The following is a 24,368-nucleotide window of genomic DNA, read 5'->3' as shown; positions in this document are numbered from 1 at the left end:
GACCCAAGCTGAACCTAGGGAAAGATATAGGAGGGTAATTCCGACTGAAAAGCAGGAGAGAAGGCAAGTAGGAGAGAGGTTCCGGGCTCCGAGTCAAGGAAGGTGGTGTGGGCTTGAAGGTCCAGTGAGGAGCCGCTGTGTCATGGAGGGGCCGAGGAGAGAAGTGACTCCAACAGAGCAGAGCTTTAGGAATCCAGGATGTCGGCTCTCTGCCAGAAATCATCGGATGCCACAGCCAGCCTGACCTTTAGAGTCTATGAAGCCTGAGGGCTTTACTTTGCAGGAGTAGATGAGAGATTAGAGAGGATGCCTGACTTCACATCACACACCAAAGAGTCCTGGCCAGCCCTGAATGCAGAGCCCCTGCCTGTGATCCCAAGGTGCCTGCAAACGGGCTCAGTTTGGTGACAAGGCTGCAGGGAGGGCCTAGAATGGCATGGACGCAGTAGGCTGTGTGCAGTAGCGCTGCAAGTTCCAGAGCTGACTACTGGAAATGAGTCCGAGCCATCTCGGCACCAAGGGCCAGGACCTGGCTTCTGGGTCAGCATGGCAGGGACTGGACAAATCCACAATCTTCCAAGCAAATGTGGGATTGCTCGGGTTTAAATTGTGGGTCCAGGACATGTCTCAAGGGCCCAGAAGGGTCACTTGCACCATCATCTCTTTCACCCTCGCAACTCCACCTTCTGAAATACAAAGGTGGTTTATAGTTTTAAATGCTTTATAGCACCACCTCCATATCTACTGCGGCAAGGGTCAGATTTTCCTACCATGGGCTTAGTTGAGATCTGTGTGGTCCAATATGTAGCCTTTAGCCACAAGTGGCTATTAAAAGTCAAATTAAAATTAAAATTCTATAATACGAGAAACCCAGTTTTTAAGCTTCACTGACCACCTTTAAAGTACTCAATAGCCACACATGGCCAGTGCTGTGGCGTTCGACAGCACACAATAAGACCTTTCCATCACCACGGAAAGTTCTATCAGCCAACAACAGCTTATAGCAGGAGCTGACTATGCGACTATGCCCTAGCTTGCAGGCCAAATCCAGCTGCCACCTGTTTTTGTAAATAAAGATGTACTGGAATCCAGTCATGCCCATTCATTTCTTTCTTTTTTTTTTTTTTTTTTTTTTTTTTTGAGACGGAGTCTTTCTCTGTCATCCAGGCTGGAGTGCAATTATGTGATCTTGGCTCACTGCAACCTATGCCTCCCAGTTGAAATGATTATCCTGCCTCAGCCACCTGAGTAGCTGGGACTACAGGCACGTGCCACCACACCCAGCTAATTTTTATATATTTAGTAGAGACAGGGTTTTATCATGTTATCCAGGCTGGTCTTGAACTCCTGACCTCAGGCAGTCTGCCCACTTCGGCCTCCCAAAGTGCTGGCCCATTCATTTCTGTACTGTGTATGTCTGCTTTTGTGCTACAATAGCAGAGCTGAGTGGTTATGACAGAGACTGTGTGGCTTGCAAAGCCTAAGATATTTAGTGACCCTTTTAAAGAAAAGTTAGCTGACCCTGAGTATAGATTGTGCAAAAGCTATACGAGAATCTTTTCTCTAAAGATGCTCACAGGCATCTCCAAGAGCCAATAGTGGGTCCCAAACATGTGTCTCTCCTAGGAAGGAGGCAGGGAACATAGTGCTGTCAGCATCAGTGCTGAGCTTAGTCGGGGTGTAGGATGGCCACCCCCAAGCAGGCACCTTGTCTAGGCTGACCAACCTCAGAAAGAGGTAGTGGGGTGGCTGCAAGCCTACCCAGAAAAGCCAAACACACCAGAAGGGTCTTCCATTTGCTTTCTTTATTATTATTATTTTTTTCATTTTTCCCAGGTCAATGAGGCAGCAACATTAACAAAAACGGAGACACACTTTTTTCTTGCAAGATAATTCAATAATTCTTCCCAAACTGATGCTCCACAGATAATCCTAAGAGGTTTTCATTACAATTAGCCTAATTTGGAAGATCTGGCATTCCACATATCAAAAATAACTCCCAGACTGACATGAGGCCAGCCCATGAGCACGCAATTCACACAGGGCAACACCTCAAGCAGAGAGAGGGCTTCAGGCCACCCCCGCTTCTGGCTCTTTCCAGTCCTAGCAGGTAAAAGAGGAGATCCAGGCTAAATTATCTGGCCCCTCAGGAAGGCTGGCACCTCTGGCTTTCCCTACCTGGGGAGACTCCAGGGCTACTGGATCAGCAGAGAGTTTGGGGGTTCTTTATGGACCCAGAATTTGTGCAAGAAGCTCCATGCTTGCTGCCCAACAAAACTCCTGAATGATCTCAGCCTCTCTCTCCTTTTCTGAACACACTTCTTTGTTGAAAAAGGAGACTAAATGGATTCAAGAGGCTCACTGATGTGCACTTGGCAATGACACTATTGTCAACAGAACACAGAATTTGTCTGTAGCAGCTTGCAATGTCCCAGGGCCAGAGAGGGTGGATTCTCGAAGGATGCCTGGGAGCATCTCAAATGGTAACATTTGGGACAGCCCAGCTGGGGAAATGCTGCAATTTTAGCTGTGCAAATTGCAAATGCATGTGGAACCTTTGCTGTCACGCAAACAGGGGAAGCAGCAGAATCCTTTTCCAGGCAGCCAGGAGGCTCTGAACAGACAGGCTCCCCTCTTTCTCTTTCTCTCTCTGATTCCCAGGTTGGCTTGCTGAGTTCTCTCACTCCCATCAGCTTTTCTTTGCTGCTCTGTCCAAGTTATTTGGATAAATGGGAACAAAGAAAAGAAAACAGCCTCAGCCTCCAGCCTTCCCTTTGGGGACCTGCCTCACAATGCACACTCTCTTCCAGGCACTTCTTGAATTACAGAGGGAACAACAGTGAGCGAGTCCACTATGGAGCCACTACCAAGTTGGTTTAATTTGCGTGGGTCCCAGATGGGTCTCCAGGGCCCAGGAGGGTCACCCACGCTGTCGTCTCTTCCGCCCCCGCAGCTTCAGCCTCCTGGCTGGCAGGCTGACGGGCTGCTTCCCAAACTTCTCCATGATCTCTCGGATCCTGGCCATGTTGGTTTTGCTAAGTGTGAAGTCACACCGTGTGGCCCCCATGTCATAGCCAACCATACAGTTCTTGGTGGATGCAGTGAAGCCTTCGGCCTTGGCTGTGACCACATACTCTCCAGGGTTCAGGAGGCGCCAGTAATCCCCATCGTTGGCTGTGGAAAAGAAAACCAGGGGAGACTCAGAGCAGCTTTTGCTAATGCAAATCCCGCCAGCCCTCCTCCAAGACCAGCTCCCTAGGCCAGAGGGAGACTCTCAGGCTGGCAACGTGGAATCCTAGCTCCTGCAGATGCAAATTCTTAATGCATTTGGAAGCCAAGATGCTTTCCTCTCTGAAAGCTGCCTTAATGGTTTTAACAGGGAAGGGAGGTATAGGCTTCCCGCAGTGTCAGTACACAGGAGCAAAGCTGGAGAGCCGATCGCTAATGCTCCTTGCTCTGTGACAATATGAGCCATTCATTATGAACTTGAACTTCCAAACGGTATGCCCTTGTCACAAAATGCCATCTTGAAAAGCCATCAGTGCAGGGCCTCCTGGCTTCCTTAGCGTGGCTGCAAGTACACAATAACCATTTTTTAAAGGCGTGGGCTCTTCACTTCTGGAAAGAGAAGGAAAGGACTAACTGGGCTGAGGTCAGATGACCCAGGAGAAGCCCTGGCACCTGTACCCCATTCCCTGGCTGGGGCCTGGAGAGACTTGGGAGTTGCAGGGGTATCTATACATGGATGCTGCGGGGCAGAGGAGCCTTAAGACCACATGAGACCCAGGCTGGAGCTGAGGTGGTGCCCATGCACCCAGGTAACTACCTGCCGATTACCTCCCAGGCACCTAACATGACCTGGGTCCATCCTCAGCTCTAGGCTGGATCCCTGTGGTAGGTGCAGTGGTTCATGCCTATAATCCCAGCACTTTGGGAGGCTGGGTGTGGTGGTGGGTGCCTGTAATCCCAGCTACTCTAGAGGATGAGACAGGAGAATCGCTTGAACCCAGGAGGCAGAGGTTGCAGTGAGTTGGGACCATGCCACTGCACTCCAGCCTGGGTGACAGAGTGAGACTCTGGTTCAAAAAAAAAAAAAAGAAAAAGACAGGTTCTAGGCTGAGATCACTCCTCCCAGAGAGCCTACAGCCTGGTGAGAACATTTAGATCCACAGCATATCAGAGACCATGAGACAGAAAAGGAGACACCAGAGGCCATCCCGGCGAACACTACCCACACACAGAAAGACGAGGCTGGCACTGGCTCACTGAACCCTCCAAGTGACTCTGTGATACAGGCTGCACGCTTATTCCCTTTTCTATGTGAGTAATTTGATGCCCGGAGAGGTGTAGTATCCTGCTCCAGGTCACACAGCTAGTAATCAGCAGTCTTTCACTTGTGACAATCTGAACGTCCTGACCAGTCTAAAGTTTTGGAGCCAGGTAGAGAAAAGGTTGGGTTTGATCAAGTACTTAGTAGTCCCTGGACAAGGTTTGCTTGTCTTAACAAGTCCTGAAGTCTTCTAATGGATGGAAGAAAACTATGTATGTGTTTGTTAATATACATCTCCCATATACACCGATCTCCAACACTTTGAAGCATCATGTTGAAATCATGAACATTCTAATCCCAATTCATCCGAGACACCCAGTGCAATACGCTGAGCTCACAGGAGCACAGGACGTGACGGGAAGTGAAATGTGGAGGCAGTCGTTTACCACATGTACATCATTAAGGAGCTGAAAGGAAAACAGGACTCATTTGACAGACCCAGGTACACGCTCAGGTGGGCGGCTCCCTGGCATATGTCCTGGATCTTTTTTAGTGAAATGGCAAGTTCTTCAACTACATAAAATGCCACTTCATACCTTTTCAGGAGCACATCGACAGCCTGAATTCTACCAGCAGGTGACTCAAGCCTCACAGTAAAGTTTGTCTTTGGAGATCTCCCTCAGGGTTCCCACAGTCCCTGACAAGCCCAAGTGAGCCACCTCCTCCACGTGCCCTCCCTGTCCTCTCCCCTCTCCCTGCTACCGGGCAGCGCATCTTTAAGAGTGGAAATGGCCTCTGCTTCCTGCCTCGGCTCTGTGTTAAAGCTGTAGGCACCTGTAGAGCCTGTGTTTTCCTCTTCTGTGCTCAACACGCATGCCGTTTATCCTCCTGGATTAAACACCAAACAGGTCAGAACATTGGTTCATCTGAATGGGCTGGAGAGAAGTGAGCGACCAGGAGAGCATGCGGCTTACTGGCCTGAGAAGCGGGGAGTATCAGGTCTCAACTACCAAGGGTACTCAGAGGGGATTAGTTAAGGCCAAGAGCCTGCCCCCACCAACTGTTGTGGGGCGCTGGACATTGGAGGCCCCTGGAAGCAGACCTCTCAGTGGGAGCACCTGACTTAATGGCACTTGGAGGTTAAACACCTCAGGGAGGGGGCAGCCTAGGTTCTCACCAAGGGAGGTCCTCAGTAAGCTGAGCAGTGAAAGAAACCCACAATTAATGGTTATCAGCATAACTGGCTCAAGTTCATGTTTCTAATAAGAAGCCTTTGTGATTCCCCTTGTCCCCGAAAAAGCCAGAAGAAGCTCTCCCTGCCCCCTCCCCAGTCCACCCTCTGTGCTGTTGCTGGCCTTCTTGTACACATCATGGTGCTTACTCCCTAAACCTGCCATTATCCCAGGGCCACATGGTGATGAAATCCAAAGTCCTTGTGTGGCCGGAGCCTCTGAGGTCCCAGTTCCTGCCCATCCCTATTGTATCTCACACCCCTTTGTGCCAGCCATCCTGAGTGCCTTGCAGTGGTGTCTCAGGACACACACATCTTACACCTCTGGGTTTTGCATATACTGTTCCCACTGCTGTTCCCAACTCCTGTGCCAGGTCCACTTCCTTTCACCCTTTGTAAAGTCAGGCCTTGCAAGATTCCTTTTAAATGCCTAGAGTTCGATTTTTTGTTTTGTTTTGTTTTTTAAGACAGAGTCTCACTCCATCGCCCAGGCTGGAGTACAGTGGCTTGATCTCAGCTCACTGCAACCTCTGCCTCCCGGGTTCAAGCAATTCTCCTGCCTTAGCCTCCTGAGTAGCTGGGATTACAGGTGCGTACCACCATGCTTGGCTAATTTTTGTACTATTTTTTTCTTTTTCTTTTTTTTTTTTTTTAGTAGAGATGGGGTTTCACCATATTGGCCAGGCTGGTCTCGAACTCCTGACCTCGTGATCTGCCCGCCTCGGCCTCCCAAAGTGCCGAGGATTACAGGCATGAGCCACCATGCCAGTCCTAGAGTTTGTTTTTAATAATGAAAGCTATTCTTACTAATTTTCAAGAAATTTGTTCTGTCCTTGTGGCCCTGTCAGGTAAGCCCTCTAATTTTGAAGAGAAATAGACAAGCAGGTGGAGACAGTGTTCCTGTGAGCCTGAGGGTTCACCCCATTCAGATAAGGGCTCAGTGCTTAGAGCAAAACCCAACGCAGATCCTGTGGGCCCCTTCCACATCATTGCGCTCCACTGGTCCCACCCAGCCTCTCTCCAGCCACACAAGGCTTCCTTTTGTTTCTTGATTCTTGACTCTGAGCCTTTGCAATTACTGTTCCCTCCACTGGAATGCTATTCTTTGCTCTTCTAAAGGCCAGCCTGTGTATGTCCCCTTAGGGAGGGACCCTTCTCTGGCTTTCCCATCTATCTGTAAATATCACTTGATTTATTTTTTTTCATGGCACTGATCACAGTGCGTAGTAAACTTTTAAATCTTCCTTTGGAATTATCTCTAGGTTTCCTTCACTAGAACGTGTACTTTTAGAGGCCATACTTGTTTCACTCACTGCAGTATTTCCAGTCTGGTGCACAGTAGGAGCTCAATAAGAAAGGTCAAAAGAATGAATACAATGATCAGGACTGTGTGTGGGTTCACACAATCAGACGGAGGGGCGTTGGCCCTGTCATCTGAAAGCTTCTACTGCGGAGATACAGATCTGCCTGATGCCCTCATTGGCCTGGCAAGGCACACTGTCCTCAGTTCTTGGCTATTTTCCCAATGTCTTCCTTGAGGCTCTCATTTTCTCTTTTTCTGTCTCCAGCCACTGGGAAAGTCTGGAATCACAATATGAAAAGCAGGAGATGCAGTGTTGGGCTGCTGTCCCCATAAGTGCTCAGGTCTGTGTTCAGGGTGAACCTTCTAGGGAGTTGCAGTGGAAGTCAACACATAATGGGCATCCCAGGCATTCATGCGTGCCAAGCCTGTCCCACAGACTCTGGCCAAGCAATGGATGGAAGAAGTATGCAGACACAAGTATTTTGCCTGAGCGTGTGGCTAGGGGACTGCACGACTTAGCACCACTGACAAGAATGCAGCCCCCATAAACCAGAAATGTTTGTATTTATTTAGTACAGATTTAATGACAAAGGCTTGGAGCAAACACAATTAACATTGTCGACCACCCCGAGTAGAAAGCAGTCCTGCAGACAAATGATCAAAGGTTGGTTTCTGGAGACATAAGTAAACAAATTCATCTAGATAAATTGCTTTACATTCCCTTGTTATCTACTCTGCCCTTCTGAAGTGTTTGCAAAACCTCCTGACCTTCTAAGAAGGTTTCTGTCTTTCCTTATAATTTCTCCCACCACCCTGACCAATCTCCTATACATGGGCAGAAGGGGCAACTCAGGTCTAAAGAATGTCCACACGAGCAGGTCAGGTCAGCACCCACCAAGTAAAGGACAGTTGTGTGGAACGGTGAGCCGGGTGTCTGTCCAACACACTGATATGCATCTAACTCAAAGCATTCCTACCAGCTTCCCTCCCTGTGGAATTCCATTTAATACCTCTGTTTACTTTATGCAAAATCCATCCCAAAATAAAACTTGTCAGATCACATAAACCTCAGACAGAAATCAAGGCAAATTCAGAGCTTTTCTTGAGAACCGAAGATTCTGAAACAGAATAAAGAGCCGTGTGTAAAGTATGGAGTTTATCTGTCATGATAATACACTGGGAAATTATTTATAGCGGGGAAAATCAAGGGAGGGAGTTGCATTTCCCATTAGCTCATCAAAACTGTCTCCTTGATTGCAGGGGCTTGAAACTCAGCACCCATGAGGCAAAGTATTCCATCTTGGCTTATGGGGCCCCAGGGTCTTTTTATCTCCCACTCAGTTCAAAACTCTTATGTTTTCTCACATTGCATACAAAGCACTAAATAGTCAAGGAATGTTCTAGGCTCTTCTAGAATTGTCATTTCAAAGGAGCTTCATTTGTAATGTTTAAAATACAAATCCTATGCAGAACCACATCACACAGCCTTTCATGCATAACGATCGCCAACACTCTGCGTGGTCTCTGGCACATTACAGCTATGCAATCTACATTTGCTGAATTAATTAAGGAATAGTGAATAAATGTATGGAAAAAATGAACACCTATGAGGGGCTACTATGTACAAAATTCCATGGTATTCAGTGTGAAGCCTCATGGTTCATGGCTATAAGATTAGTGACAAATGGTATGAATGTTCAGAAAACATTATTAAGTGAAGAAATCAGTAACTAGATGGGAAAAATGCAATTTATGGCATTATACAGCAATCTACAATTTTGTGGCATTTTAGACACAGTTCACCCATTTGCATATTTGGTCTTTTATGCCAGGCCCACTGCTAGGGAGCCTGGCAATGAAGGGTACGTGGGCCAGGCCTGAACCCCAGCCTCACTTCATCCTAATGTCCCAAAGTCTGCTTCCTGGCAGGTGGAATGGGATCTTTTGTTGGCACGACAGGATCATGGGAACAGTTTGCAGAGAAGGAGCCTCTCCTCCCTGATCAAGAAAAATAGCATGGAAATAAAGGAAGGAGCACCAGATTTGAAGTCTCTAGCGCTTGGCTCAAATCATAGCTCTGCCACTCACTGGGTAATCCTGGAACATCGTGGACTGTTCATCCGCCCATTCATCAACAAGTATTTATTGAGCATCCACTGCTCAGAAGTGGCCAGGCACGGGGGCTCGTAATATACTGAGGAACAAACCAATCAAACAGTCAAGGGCTCCTGACCTCGTGGGGGCGAAGAGGCAGAAACAAATAACGAGCAGAGTACACATGAGCCTATTACGTGATGTGTTAGAAGGGAGATGTGCCACGGGGAAGGGACAAAGTCGGAGCAGGTAAGAGGGACCAACAGGGCAGCAGGGAGGGTGCCATGCTCACAGTGGTCAGGGCTGGCTGCAGTGAGATGGCGCCATCTGAGCAAAGACCTGAAAGGCAGGAGGCAGGAACCCAGGGACCCCCCAGGGAAGAAGGTTCAGGTGGACAGAGGCGCCGCAGTGATGACCCCCTGTGTGGCTGTCAGTCCACGAGGAGCAGTGGGAAGTCAGATCATGGGACAGTCAGCCCTGTTTGCCTAGGACAGGGGTGGGGAGTGGGACACAGCATTTTCAGTTTTAAGTGGGGCATCCCAGGTCATGACAGCCCTGTGGCACAAAAGAAAAACCTGGACTTGTTAAGCACCTTTGTTTTCATATCACTTTGTAACCAGCAAAGAACAGGGCAGAGTCCTCTGGGACCCTGAGGGGCACCTGCAGGGCATCTTCCAGCCCACCTGGGGGTCAGAGACCTGAAGTCAAACTCCTCTAACCCCTTAACCATCAGTGGGTCACTGCCCTCCTTGAGCTTCTGTTTTTCACCTGAATGAGTGGGAACGAATGGCCTGTCTCCCTCAGAGGGATAAAGTGAAAACAACTGAGAGAAAGCATGTGTGCGCGTTCTTTGAGAACAGATCGTGTGGGGAACAGCTCCTTATTCCTGCTGTTGCTGAGTGATCCAGGGGCAGCCTTCTGCTGTCCTGACGTGGTGTGGCCACTTCATAAGTGCATTTTAAAATGGGAGATTGTTTTGGCATTTTAGGAACTGGAAACCGAATTTGGTTTATAAACCCTGGGTCTTAAAATTTATTTTCTTCCATAGAAAAGAGAGTTGGAATAAGGTGTGAGCCCTGCCTTTTAGAGATCATTCTCTGACCCTCAGATTATCCAAGTTCCTAGAATTTTCTACCCTGCATTCAAAAGGGAATCACGCGTGCTAACCCTGACTAGTTAACACCATCAGACACTCATCCCTTCCAGTGAGTGGGAGCTGGGTCTCCCTGATGCATCTCATCTAATGACAGCATCAAGAAAGATACAATTTATGTGAGGAATGATGCAGTTAAATGACAGAGTTAATACAAGAGAGCTATTAACAGAGTGGCATATAGGAGATGCCCACGTTTATTATTCCTGTTATTCTTATCCTACCCTTCACATTACAGACACCTGAGTCTTCCTAAGACATCACACTCAGTGATTTCCTGTGCTTTAATAGAAAAGTTGCATCCTCTCTGGAGGGGCATGTAAGGCCAGTCCCAACCCACCCTTCCAGCTGTTTTCTTGCTGCTGGTCCCTTCAAACTCTCTACTCCTCCACAAGTCGCCTAGTCTATGGCTTCTCCCTCTCCGGAGCAGCCTGGCTCCCTCCCTCCCTGGCCCCTCTGGGTTTAAGGACACAGGCCACATTCCACCTTGTCTGAGAGCTAGGATGCCTGCAGATGCAACAACTCCATAGACACAGAGCTGCTTCCTCAACTCCGTAGAAACTTCCACTGCACCTGGAGGTCAGCTGGCTGCTGCATGACCATCCTGTGGAAGGGACAGAGAGCAACCAGGAAGCACAGGTTGAAAACCTCCCTTTCAAGGGTCTCTTGAAAAGTGGGAAATTTAGAGGAAGGAGACTGTGATTCGGCTCTGAGTAAGACATTTCCGGCAGTCATTTCATGATTGTAACCCAAGTAAAACACCTAAAAAAAAATGGATATTTCTTACCAAGAGACAGTTGGTACACATTTGCAGTTACCTGTTCGGATGTCATGGTTAACGCCTTCTACGGAGATAATGGCATTTGGGATTCCTTTTCCATGTGAATCTCTCACCAAGCCTTTAATGCCACGATGAACCTGCTCAGCAAACATGAGACACAGGGTGAGGCCACCGACCAGATCTGGACACAACCGGCACAATGGAGGGGGCTGTCAACCCGCCATTGGCCAGTTCCCACCAAGAACTCACACAGCACCAAGTCTTGCTCAGGGGCACGGAACCGAAAAGCAGGTTCATTGCTCGCTGCATTGTCGGGTTCAATTAACAAGGGCGAGGTCTTGGTGTAAGAAAAGTGAACTTATTTCTGAAGCTAGCATTAGGGAACCATCCTGCTTTAAAATGTGCCACTTCTCCTTTGGAGCAAAAAGCTGATACTTATGAGGTGAGGGGGCTAGTGAGCAAGGGCAGGTGTCTTATCTAGACCCTGCTAGCCTGGTGTCTTATCTACCAAACAGTTGAGTTGGCACCTTCCTGGGCAGAAATAAGTTGTAAAAGTGGCCAGCGGGCATGCTTTCAGCATGCCCTCCAAGGCCAGCCCCTGGAGGTGGGTGTTCTGCCTTGGAGCACAGATGAGCTTGCCCTGCAGGGAATGTCTGCTGAGGGGGAAGTGACAGGTTATTTTGCATTTCAAAAAAGGCTAAGTGGGAAGCAGGGGAAAGGAGGAAAGAAAAAAGAAGAGAAAAACACCAATTAAATTATATCTTAGAAAAACAGGAGTCCTCGGGTTATAGGCTTGCCTGGCTCTGTATGGATTTGGAATGTAAACTTCTGCATTTCTTTTGGGTGCTTGCACCAGAAAGTCTTCCCTTAAAATGCCCAGAGGCTTAAAAAATATTAGGATCCGAGACGGTTCACAGAAACACATTTACTAAAACTGAAATTTAATTTTATAGGCATATTTATTTTGACTTTTGGGGACTTGCTGACTTAAAAGTCAGAGGGAAAAGAAACAATTCAAAGAAACCCTCCTACAGATGACAACTCCAGGCATAGACCCTTCCAAAGACTTCACTGTGCCATGCGATGCACTTGAACCTTATGCCTCAGTTTCCCCACTTGTAGAACGATGTGCCAATCCAAGGTGACATTCCATCATTACCAATGACTTTTTGCATATTACGAGGACTAGGCATTTTATCCACAGGAGGCCTTTTGGCTAAATGGCATCATTACTTAAGACTGATTAGGTTGTTACAGTCAAATCCTTCTCTTTACAAAATGCAAAAGAAAAAGAGCCTTCTCTTACAAAATTCCAGGCTGGGAAGAGGAATTCCTTGGGTGAGGTTCCCCTTAGAAGGAAAAATGGACTCACACCCTTCTGTGCCAGGGAAGCTCACTGGGGGCTGAGTCTACCAAGACCATCATGGGACAGAGTCAGATGCTAAATCCTGGTGCCAACCTCTGCCCCCGTGCAGAAGTGCAGCCAAAAGTGCCAGCCAAAGCCATTGGCTGAATGTGCCTTCTGACTGCTGAGCACAACCCATGGAAGGGGAACCTTGTGTCCAGCCTCAGGGTCTTACTTCCAAATGGATGGAGGTTAAGGTGGAGTCAGAATTAACACTTAGAAAAAGCAGGAGCCCTGAGGCTTGACATTTGTTTCTGTTTAATCCATTACTTTCCAGTTAGTCTGTTCCTTAGTGGGGCCTGGATACTGTTTGGTTAGTTGCAGAACTAGAACTGGTGAATTCACTAATGCTGCAAGATGGATGTGTCCTTGACAGCCTACGGCAGGGAGGTGTCCAAGGTTCTCAGTGGAAGTAGCAGCAGCCCCTCCCCAGCTGGGTAGCAGAGCCCAGCGGTACTTGTTAAAGCTGCTCCCAGGTCATTCACCCCTGCCACCTGCAACAGTGACTCTGAAGGCCTGGGAAGGTGTTAGGGACTCAATTGTGTCCCCACCCCACCCCAGCCCCCAAATTCATATGTTGAAGCCCCAACCCCGGTATCTCAGAATGTGACTATTTAGAGATGGAGCCTTCAAAGAGGTAATTAAGTGAAAATGAGGCTGTTAAGGTGGCATCCTCCTAAGAAGAGGAAATTTGGACTCATACACAGAGGCACATGCACAGAAGGATAACCACCATGTGAAGAGGTGGCAAGATGGCAGCCGAGGAGACAAGCCTCCGAGGACACCGACTCTGTGGGCAGCTTGGTCTTGGACTTCCGGCCTCCAGAGCTGCAAGTCTACCTTGTAAGCCACCTGGTCTGTGGTGTTTTGTGATGGCAGCTGGAACAGACTGAGACAAGGGGCCTGGGCACGTTGGCTCAAACACATAGCACCTGTTCCCTGCAGAGCAGCATCAGAGAGCTCAGGAACCAGTTCCAATTGCTCCAGGCCAATGGGGACAATGACCGTTGGTTTAGAGCTCTCTTCCCTGGGGCCTGCTCAAGTGTCAACACAGAGTTGCTCCTCAAAGCACTGAGATGGCCCAGTATGACGACCAAGGTCTGAAGCTCTAATTCCATCCCATACTTTCAGCTACCTGGCAGCCTCATCCCCCAGCTAGTCCCCCTCATCCCAGCCACATGCCCTCAATATACCTGCTCCATGAACACAATCAGAGATTCCCGGTTATTCTCCCACTCTTCGGGCAGTTGACTCTCATGTGGGTATTTATCACAGCCGACGTAGATGGACAGTTCGAAGCAGTTTGTATGAAGGTAGCTGAAATCGTTCAGACCTGCCAAGCCAATGGGACAACAGTGTAACTGAACAACACTCGAAATGGCACTGGGGAATGAGACACAGGGGGAAGCAGAAATGTATAAGAACGTTCGGAAGGCCTTGTTTAAACAGGGAGGTATCAAGTATCTACTACAGACAAAAATTTGTATTAGAGCAAATGTGTGTGAGTTAGAGAGAGTCTGGAGAGAAGATGTAGCCAGAATGGTTTGTGGTGAGGACGGACACATGGAAGTGTGGCTTTGACAAAAAAGCCAAAAGAACTTAAATAATGCTATTTAGATAAAATACTTTATTAAAGTAAAAAAGTTTAAAGCTCCATTTTTAGAGCAAAGCTGTCATTCATGAACACTACAGGTTTTAAGTGTTTGATTAAGTTTTTCTCTACAGTTATGCTGTCTCAGCTATAGCTCTATGACAGTCTTCTATTTTGATTCCAAAAATTGCGATCCTTACCACTGTTTGCCGAGTGCCTCCTATAAGCCAGGATCTGTCCTAAGCACTCTGCAGCCATTAGGTGACTTAATTTTCATCCCAAACCCAGCAGAGGTAGGCAACACAGCACAATTTTGCAAATAGGAAAATTGAGGTTGAGAAGGGAAAGAATCGTACCCAGGACCATGTATGTGTCTGGAAAGGGTCAGCGTCAGGGTTTGGGCCCAGGTCTGCATGCCCTTGCCTACAGCTCCGAATAGAGCATCACTGCTTGGGGACTTGTAGGCAAACCCACTCCCTCAGTACACCTGAAAGCAGACAAGCCTTCTGCCTCCTGGCGTGACAACAGCAGGACAGGAAGCCCCAGCCTGATGTGTAGTGGGTGTCTGGACTCACTTCCTAGGGCTGCTGTTACAATGTAAATTACCACCAAATGGTTGGCTTAAAGCAATCGAAATTTATTCTCTCACAGTCTCAGAGGCCAGAAGTCTGAAACCAAGGTGTCTGTGGTCCCTCCAAAGCCTCTGGGAGGGGGAGCCTCCTCTAGGGGAGGAGCCTTCCTTGCCTCTTGCAGCTTCTGGGGGCCCCTGGCCTTCTTTGTCTTGAGGCCACATCACTAAGCTCTCTGCCTCTGTCTTCACATGGGCTTCTCCTCTTCTGTCTTGCTTCCAGGTAACACAGGGTGACCCCATCTGGAGACCCTGAATATAATGATACCTGCCAAGACTCGTTTTCCAAATAAGCTAACATTCCCAGGTGTGGGGTTTTGGAAAGCAGACATTATCTTCTGGGGAGGCCACCACTCCACCCACTCTACTAGCCAACATTTGTGAAATAGATGAGTGTTTGACGGCTTGAAGTACCAGTGGCTTCCTTCTCAACATTTTTGTTTTCGAACAGGATGATGATTAGCAAGCTGTGCTCTGAGTGACTCACCCAGTAGAAGGCCCTTCTGACCACCCTCCCTGGGCTCTAGGGTCGGGGTCACAGAAAGCAGGAGTGCTGTGTGCCTTCGACAAATTTTCTTCATTCTCACTCAGTGCACCAGAAGGAACCCTCTCCTGCAATGCTCAGTATCAAAGCCGTGGCTTTGGGGTATCAAGAGCAACTCTATCAATCTGCTGCCTGGTCACTGAAGTCAGAGGCAAAATGGCGTTAAGTATACGGCTATTCTACCCAATGCCAGATTCGAACCATCCACATGTCATCAGCAATGGGCTTCTGATTAAGCCTGTGATGAAACACGGCGTGTTTGCAGTGAGAGCAGTGGAATAAAAAGGGTGGGACAGAGCTAAGTCAATGGAAAATCCTTCACGTGGGCCCCCGTCTCATTGAAGGAGACTGGTCAAAATTCCTTCGGTCAAACCCGCAGTGTGGAATTACAGACAGTGCAAGAAGGCCAGGGCACAACAAGCCACCCGTGAGCACAGGTGTCAGCTTTCCGGGAGGGCTGAACACCTGTCTGCAGAGAAAACGATGGTCACTTCCACTCTTCCAGTCCTCGTTAGCGCCGAAATAAATGCGATATTTAAACATTCTGGAGTGAGCCTGCCATTTTGCAATATGTGTCTTCAGAGCACAGGAAGTTTTAGAAGAACTGGCAAAATGAGAAACCAGAGGGAAGTGGAGAAGCCTGGGCCATGCTGTCTTGCTGCTGCCCGCCAGCCTTCCAGAGTGTATCACCTTGCTGAGAACACATGGCCAGAGACAGGCTTCGAAAGCAAAATGCTACTTCCTGTCTGAAGTGTGTGAACAAGGGGCCACGATGTGCCCCAGATAGCTCTTCACAAGCCTTCGGTCCTAGCTGGGGTGGTGAGATATTCCTTTGTGTTCTCTCCCTAACTGGCATCCTTCTCTTGTCACCAGCTTCAGCAGGGAAGGCACAGCCACATTCCTTACAGCTCTGTGCATCTGATGCAACCACAACACCTTCCTTCACTGTGGAGGAGAAGGTGCAGGGTTGCAGGAACAGAGAGGCTCAAAGGCGTCTGGAGTGAAAGCATACATACTCCAAACAATGTACATTTCAAAATGTATTGACCCTTGCTCTCGACTGGGCCACTCCCCATTAACTAGTGCCTGGCAGGGCACAGCTAATGAGTGAGAAAAAAAAAATGGAACAAAAAGGTGGAGAGGAGAGGGAGGGGGAGGAAAGGAAATTACAAGTCACATTTCATTAATCTACAAAGCAATGAATCTGCAGACTTCATCACACTGTCAGGAAGATTAATGATTAAAAAGGCTCAAGCTACCACATGGCTCTGCTGCAAGGTCCCAGAAATAATGGAAAATATAATTGATAGAAAAAAATCAAACACTACCTATGTGATTGTGTGGCAGCCAACTTCGCAAAATGTTACGAGTGACCAACGCTGGGGAATCCGGGTGTGCCCATGCCCAATTTAGTCACAGCAGCCACAAGAAATAAACAGGTATTTTACTTAAAGCTTTTTGTAGGTGGGTTTTAGGGCTAAAACTTGAAAAGCAAGAATGCTTTTGCCATTGGGAATTTTTCTTGATAGATAGAGATTTGCATTTTTTTAAATTTTATTTTATACAAGGTAAAACCATGATGGATTTAGGTAAAATGCCTCCACTTGGTCTGTAAAAGGCAAAAACGTCAAGCTTTCTGTACATGTTTTAAAATGCCCAGGGAAACAAGTATTTCTACTTTGTTTTTCTTTTCCCAAAGGTGGGAACATCCTCGAAAAGTAGGTGAAGGCTGAGTTTCTAACAAAGTCAAACAATATTAACGCTTATCAGTACAGTGAAACCGACAATAAGGATGTGCTCATATGAGGTTTCACAGCAGCGTGTTACTGCAGAGGGGAGTCCGCAGGGGACGGGAACTTATCGCGACTGTTTCTGTGAGCCACACATCAAGCACATTCATATCTTCCACCTGCGTAATCCTCACAGCTTCCTGGAGGGAGCTGGTATTACTACCACCATCCTCTTCATCATGACCATTTTTACAAATGAAAAAGTGCAAGGGTTCAGAGAGGTTAAGTAACTGGCCCTGCATCACACAGCAACTAAGTAACAGAGTGGGATTTGAACCCCCAGTCTGATGTGAAAATATTTTGCAAATTCATCATTGGCTTGAGCAACCCTCACAAAGCGAAGGAAGGAAGCAAGAAGCATTATGCCCAGGGTCCTGCAGTCAATGCAGAGGGACTTTGGAAACGGGACATCCTCATCCCTCCGGGTTTAGGGAACAGCCCTGAGACAGGAAACCAAGTGCTTGTCCTGATGTGTGGACCGCGAGGCCTTCTGGCTGCTGTGAGGGAATTTCTGAAGTCTCTCCTGAGAACCTCTACAGTCCTGAGTGGATGCCAGGAGCAATACTTTGTATTCTCCATGCAGCACACAGTCAGTGTTGACCGCAGGCTGTGGGTATGAGTGTGACGGGCCGGCCTGCTGGCCGCTGGAGGACAGCAGGTAAGAATGGAACCGTCTTCACCACAGGTTCAGTCTGCAGCTCAGAGTCCCTGCACAGCTGAGCTTGGGATGGATACCTGGCCCCCTCTGTGGATTTACAGCACAGGACATCACCCAAGAACAGAAGAGCTCATATAGATAAGAAAAACTCAGGCTCCAGCGCCAGCACCAGCATGCTCTCCACCCCTTCACTAGGTTGGGTTTTTTTTTTTTTTGTCTTTGTTTTTGTTTTGTCCACTATTGCCATTCACTCCAATTTTACCCATCTCTGACCCTGTCAAATCTGAATAGCTTTGAGGCTAAGCACAGGCCATGGAGTCAGAGACCCCAGCCCTGTGCCTTTCTTCCTCGAGCAGATCCCTTTGGGTCTCCAGCCCCTGTTACCTCCTTTGTGCACTGGAAAGTGAGACTGGGGCCAGGATGGAAGGAGAGCCTGAGTGCTGTGCTTAGGAAAGTGCTGGCAGGTCCTAAGTGCTCCACCGTGGCAGCCACCACTTAGTGACAATGGGACAGTAGTGATACCGGGAGGGCCAGGAGGAGACCCCTGCAGCGTCCTCCTGCACCTGCAGCCCACTGTCCCCAAGAGGGAGGCTTACTTCCAGCAACGGTGTGCCAGGAGGCCCCATTGACAGTGCCCTCCTCCTTCTGGAACTCCTCCGTGTGGCACACCCTCCTCCGGGCGTCCGTCATGAGGCGGTGCGTGGAGGCATAGGAGTAGGCCAGCCAGCGGAACACGTGGTCGTCGGGAGTGGGGGTGTGTTCCTGCGTCTTCCAGGGGGACCGCACCAGATCGTAGGGGTACGCCACCACCAGCTCGCCGCCCTGCAGGTTGCCGCCCAGCACAAAAGGGATTTTTTCCATCCAGGCTATGACTGCTCTGGTCTCGGCGGCCACCTGTGAACATCCCAAATGGACAAGTAAAATGAGCAGGAAGCTGCTTTCTCTCCCCAGCTGTCAAACAGGGACGTAGTCAAAACAGCAGTGCTTTTATGGAATAATCTTAGTAAAGTTTAGAATTTCAAAATCAATTCTGGAAAAATGTGAAAGAGACTTAGAAAGACTCATAAACCAATCAAATGAATGGGCTTTGTTTGGATCTTGATTTAAACAACCTTGGGGAGGGGGGAATAACAGGGGAAATGTGAGCACTGACCAGATACTTGACAATATTAAGGAATACTTTATTTTGATATAATAATGGTAACGCCTTATGGTTATAAAAAGAGTGCCTTTATTTTTTAGAGATATCTACTGAAATCTTTACAAAGGAAAGGCTATGATGCCTGGGTTTAGTTTTAGTAACCTGGGGGAGGAGGAGAAAGTGAGTGAAGATGTGGACGAAACAGGAATTGGTAAGTGTTAGAGCTGAGATGGGTCCATGGCGATCCTGGGCAGCTTCCTCCCTAATTCTGTATGTTTGACATCGTTTAACAATAACATTTAAGAAAAAAAGAAAACCATGTTAAAAGCTAAAATTTGAAAGTTTGATATGGTCAAGCATTGATCAGTGAAACAAGTATTTATCATAAATTGCTAATCTCTGTGAAGATAATCTCAGTAAGATCAAATTGACAATGACAACAGACATTGGAAATCATTTCACCATGATGTATAGAAAACTGAGTAAGGGATGAGATGGACTTGGGATTCATTAAGTTTTGTTGTTTTTGTTTAAACACCTCAGGGGCCCTGGATTGGACCAATGAGAGAGCTTAGTTCATTATACAGTATCACTGTTGGTCTGTGCTTGGTCCCCCTCTGGTTTTATTTATTTATTTATTTGAGACAGAGTCTTGCTCTGTTGCCAGGCTGGAGTGCAGTGGCACGACCTCGGCTCACTGCAACCTCCGCCTCCCGGGTTCAAGCGATTCCCCTGCCTCAGCCTCCTGACTAGCTGGGACTACAGGCGCCCACTACCATGCCTGGCTAATATTTTATATTTCAGTAGAGATAGGTTTTCACCATGTTGGCCAGGATGGTCTCGATCTCCTGACCTCGTGATCTGCCCGCCTCAGCCTCCCAAAGTGCTGGGATTCCCTTCTGTTATTTATTTCAACATGGAAAACACCTGTGAACCCACCATCCAACCGCAGACCTCCCTAACAATTTCTGTTCTGTGTGCCTACACCATCCAACCTATCCACCCTCCTGCCTCCCACTCAGAGGTACCTACTGTATCCTAAGTGATGTGATTCTCATTCTCTCTCTTTTGTTTTATCCCATATGTGTATACCTGAAAATATACCATTTGGTTTTACTTGCTTTTGATCTAAAAAAAAAAAAAGGCAGGGGCGGAGGGGCGCAACGATACTGCTGGTTGCCTTCTGCAATTTCTTTTTCCTCCCACTCAATTTTGTGTTTCCCAGATTCATCCTGTCGTTGAATAAAGCTATTTTCAGGCTTTTTTTCACTTCAATATGGAGATCCCATTTAATGCATTAATACCTATTCTTAGATGATGGGCGTTGGTAATTTTCAATCTTTTGCTATAATGAAGAGTGTTGCTTTGAACTTTCTTTTACTGTCTCCTGGTACATATGTGTTGGAATTTGTCTTGCACATATCGCCAGAAGTGAAATTGCAGAGGCATAGGATATAAAAATATTCTACTTTACAAGGTAATCAAATGTATACTCATCCACAGTGTATACTCACCCACAATGTACAAGAAATCTGTCCCGTATTCCCTCCTACACTGGGGGGATTTTTACTTTTGCCAAACAATGGACATATAATGTTCTCTCATCTGCATGTCCTTAGTACTAGTGAGGTAGAACATCTTGTCATTTCTATTAATTCTGTTTCCTCCTCTCTTACCTTTGGCCATTTTTCTACTGAATTGTTCATATTTTTATTATTTGTTACTCTTCAGCTTTTAAATTTTCAACATTCTCAGTCATATAATTTATAAATAACTCCTCCCAATTTTAGCTTGTCACAGTTTTCAAATCTTTTGAGGAACAGGCTTTCTTACCTCCATGTAGTCGAATTTACTAATCTTTTATGATTAATGCCATTTGCATCTCACCTAAAATAGCCTTCCTCACACTAAAAGCTATATTCAAAATTTGATGAGATATTGTTGTGAATAATTGTTAAATTTTATCAAACACACCTTTCTATAGACAAATCACTTCATATTATTTCTTTGTTTTCTATTATTTCATTCATTTTTGCCCTTGTTTTCTATTTATTAATTTTAATTTTTTTTTTTTGAGACAGGGTCTCACTCTGTTGCCCAGGGTGGAATGCAGTGGCATAATCTCAGCTCACTGCAACCTCCACTTCCCAGGTTCAAGCGATCCTCCTACCTCAGCCTCCCAAGTAGTTGGGACCACAGTTGTGCACCACCACGCCTGGCTAATTTTTGTATTTTTAGTAGAGACAGGGTTTCACCATGTTGGCCAGGCTAGTCTTGACCTCCTGACCTCAAGTGATCTGCCTGCCTCAGCCTCCCAATGCCCTTGTTTATAAATTAATCTCTCTTTCTTTGGGTTTCTTCTGTTACTTATTTATTTATTTATTTGCTAACTTCTTAAGTTAGTTAACTTTCAGCCTTCTTTTGCAATATAATAACTTAAAGTTATACATTTTCCTAAAGCACTATTCTTTGCTGTAATCCACAAATTTTCATATGTAATCTTTTCATTATTATTCAGTTCTAATTACTTATTAGTTGTCAATATTTTTTTCTTTGACTTATTCTGTAGAAGTTTTTTATTTTCTAAATACATGATGAGGTTTTCATTAATCTTATTATAGTCTTCTAGTTTAACTGTATGGTGGTGAGACCAAGGTCTGTCTAACACCTATTCTCTGAAATTTGTTGAGATTTCCCTTATAAGCCCAGTTTATCATCAATTTTTTTAAATGTTACAGGATTACTGTGAAGAATATTCTCTAATCATTGGTTATAGAATTTTTTTTTTTTTTTTTTTGAGATGGAGTCTCACTCTGTCACCCAGGCTTGAGTGCAGTGGCGCAATCTGGGCTCACTGCAAACTCCGCCTCTCAGGTTCACGCCATTCTCCTGCCTCAGCCTCCCAAGTACCGGGACTACAGGCGCCCGCCACCACGCCCGGCTAATTTTTTGTATTTTTAGTAGAGACGGGGTTTCACCATGTTAGCCAGGATGGTCTCGATCTGATCTCGTGATCCGCCGGCTTCGGCCTCCGAAAGTGCTGAGATTACCAGCGTGAGCCACCGCGCCCGGCCATCATTGGTTATAGAATTCTTTCAGGCCCCTTATGTCAAGCCTGTTAGCCTTGTTACTCAAATCTTTATCTTTGCTGATTTCTTATCTATCTAGTCTATCCACAATTGAGAAAACTATTGGTGATGATAGAATTGTGTAATTCTCCTTGTAGTTCTAGACAACAAGGTCAGATAACTAAATTCTAGTCTAAAAGCAAAGACTGAACATCCAGAGACTCTGCACAATTGTGCTAAAAGGATTACTTAGCTCTGATAGCCTAGTGGCTAAGAAAGCCGGCAACCAAATTCCAATTTTGGTCTAAGTGTTCCTAAAGAATAACATAGCTTGAATTCTCAACTTTGCCCAGTGTCAATAGGATGTTAGGTGGAAAAACAAACAAATGAGCAAAAAACAACTAAAACAGGTGATGTGGGAAACATAAGAGAAGATTTAGAAGACAGAAGACTCAGGGGCCTCCCTAGTCTCCTGCCCACATCAGCACCCTTGGGCATCCTAACTGAACCAAGTGGCATTGCTGCTGTCTGTCTTCATCACCCTACTGCTCACTTCCTGAGGGCTGGATGACCCTGGACTGTCAGTCACTAAAGGAGCCCACCCTGCTGCTCCTCCTCCAGTACGTGGCACCCACATTTGCTGTGCTGGGGGCTGGAACGCCAAGGGAGAGCTGCTGTCCTCTCTCCAGCTCCCTTTAATCCACAGTAGGAGAAGTCCAATCTTTTTTTGTTGTTGTTTGTTTGTTTTGAGCTTGCAATTTGCTTGTCTAAAATATAGCATTTCCCGGCCTTCCTTGCAGTGGCTGATACCATGTGCAACTGAATTCTGGCCAGTGAGAGTTAAGCAGAAGCATTATGTAGAACTGCTTATAGGAAATTGAATTATCTGAGAGAAGAACTTTTTCTTTTCCCCAAACCCTTTCTCTCCTGTTCCTTCAGACACATGACAGTTGGAGCACCAGCTGCCACCCTGGATTATGACCTTGAAGATGAGTGCCACATGCTGACATGGCAGAGACAGAGACAGAGATGAATCCTGGGTTCCTCATGATTACCAGGCTTCTACTTGTCTGGCCCTTGGCTGGCTTCCAGGGTACTTTTACGTGAAGAAAGAAAGAAACTTTTACCTTGTTAAGGCACTATTTTGATTTTTCTGTGGCTGCAGCTGAATCCAACACTAACTTATATATCAATAAAGGTAGAACTCTTGAAGAATGTTTACGATCGAAGAATCAGAGTAAGGAGCTCAACTATGATGCCCAGGAAAGACAATGAGAGGTATGGGAGAATTATTTCTTCTACAACATACTCTTTGTAAAACAAGACCTAAGAAATCTGAGGAAATATTTCTCATCTAATTTCATTTTTCTTTCCAAAGAAACACCACATGTAGTAAACCCAAGGGATGTGCTAAAATAAATATAAGATATATTAAGCAATCAGTAAGGGCTAAGGATAATTTCTTAGTAATATAACCGACAGTGAGAAAGATATGAAAGGTAGTAACAAACATGTGCAATTCAGGGGAGGTTGTTTTGGTTTTGAAGCTCCATGTGTTTGTTAAGAAATATAATTAAATGATTTCTCCTCTACGAAGAATCTCCCCAAATATCCACCTAAAAGGTAGTTATTATCTAGCACACTTATCTGCTTTTGGAGAAAACATGAAAGAAAAAAAATTGTTTCGTCTCTTTCTTAAATGTCCTATCCTCTGCAAATACCAATGGGGGTTAAGCCTGGCCTTTTGCTGCTTTACAGATGAGGGGTATTCTGACTCACCGTGGCATTTTCCGACAGAAACCACTCAGGGATTGCAATATAGTGATTGGGAACTTTCCTGGGGACGTTCTGTCGATCCTCTGCCTCCCAGAGCAGCGTGTTTAAATCAGGAAAGTTGTTGTTGATGTCAATTCCGTCGTGGGTCCAGCGTCCCAGGGACCAGCCTCCCAGCTCCGAGCCCTGGAGACAAGTGAGAGTGTGAAGAATGCAGAGGCTGCAGGACAACGCGGACCCTCTACCATACAAGATGCCTCCATCTCCACTTCCCCTTGGGGAGTGTCTCTAAGCCTCTGGATGCCCTTTGACCCCAAGATGGCATCTAAAGGAGAATATTGAAAAACTTCCTATTAATATCTGGTGGGTGGTAGATAATTCAGTCAAATTACTCCAAAGAGGGAATTCAGAGAACCACCCCTGCCACATGGAAGTGCTTAAAAAGCATTAGGTTCCTTCTTCCACCCCTACCTTCCTCTCTTCCATACTGGCCAGGTGAACCTCTGAGTAGCAATGAACTCATCATTGCAGTATCACTGGCCACCATAGTAATGCATTCTCCCTGCCTGCCCATGATTCTGGCTCACTATTTAGCAATGCAAATTCCTAACTGACTATATCTGCACCAATAAATGCGACCACATTTCTATACTGTAAAGCTTGTATTTGATAGGTACCATTGTTTTAATATAATTTTCCATTTTATTCCTAGGTATTGTGATATATCACTGTCAATACACAACACAACATAATACTAACTATACTCTATGTTCTCTTTATACATAATTCTGTACATGTGCATATTCTATGCACACCTATAACCTAAATATGTTCTATATCATAATTGGAACATAAAATATAAAGAATATATCAGAATAATAAAACAACTTCCTCAGAAGACTGATGAGAAGATTAAAGGCAATAATCAAGGCTAACAC

The 24,368-nt window shown here is 46.3% G+C and overlaps 1 protein-coding gene across 2 annotated transcripts in view; it reads right to left on the bottom strand.

The window, feature by feature from the left end:
* Window positions 1–1,783: 1,783 nt before the first annotated feature.
* The window catches only part of CPXM2 (carboxypeptidase X, M14 family member 2), a 146,482-nt gene continuing 123,897 nt past the window's right edge, over window positions 1,784–24,368 (bottom strand). For both annotated transcript variants that reach the window (XM_017858729.1, XM_017858730.1), the window contains exons 10-14: window positions 23,437–23,616; window positions 18,045–18,342; window positions 13,431–13,570; window positions 10,870–10,969; window positions 1,784–3,174 (exon numbers count right to left, since the gene is read on the bottom strand). In XM_017858729.1, the coding sequence (XP_017714218.1) occupies window positions 2,921–3,174; window positions 10,870–10,969; window positions 13,431–13,570; window positions 18,045–18,342; window positions 23,437–23,616 (972 nt within the window). In that variant the 3' untranslated portion in view covers window positions 1,784–2,920. The remainder of the gene's footprint in view (window positions 3,175–10,869; window positions 10,970–13,430; window positions 13,571–18,044; window positions 18,343–23,436; window positions 23,617–24,368) is intronic.

The sequence above is a fragment of the Rhinopithecus bieti genome, unplaced genomic scaffold (genome assembly GCF_001698545.2).
Source record: "Rhinopithecus bieti isolate Rb0 unplaced genomic scaffold, ASM169854v2 scaffold_42745, whole genome shotgun sequence".
NCBI classification, from domain to species: Eukaryota; Metazoa; Chordata; class Mammalia; order Primates; family Cercopithecidae; genus Rhinopithecus; species Rhinopithecus bieti.
The sequence above is the reverse complement of the archived record's forward strand: the minus strand, read 5'-3'. Positions and strand labels throughout refer to the sequence as shown.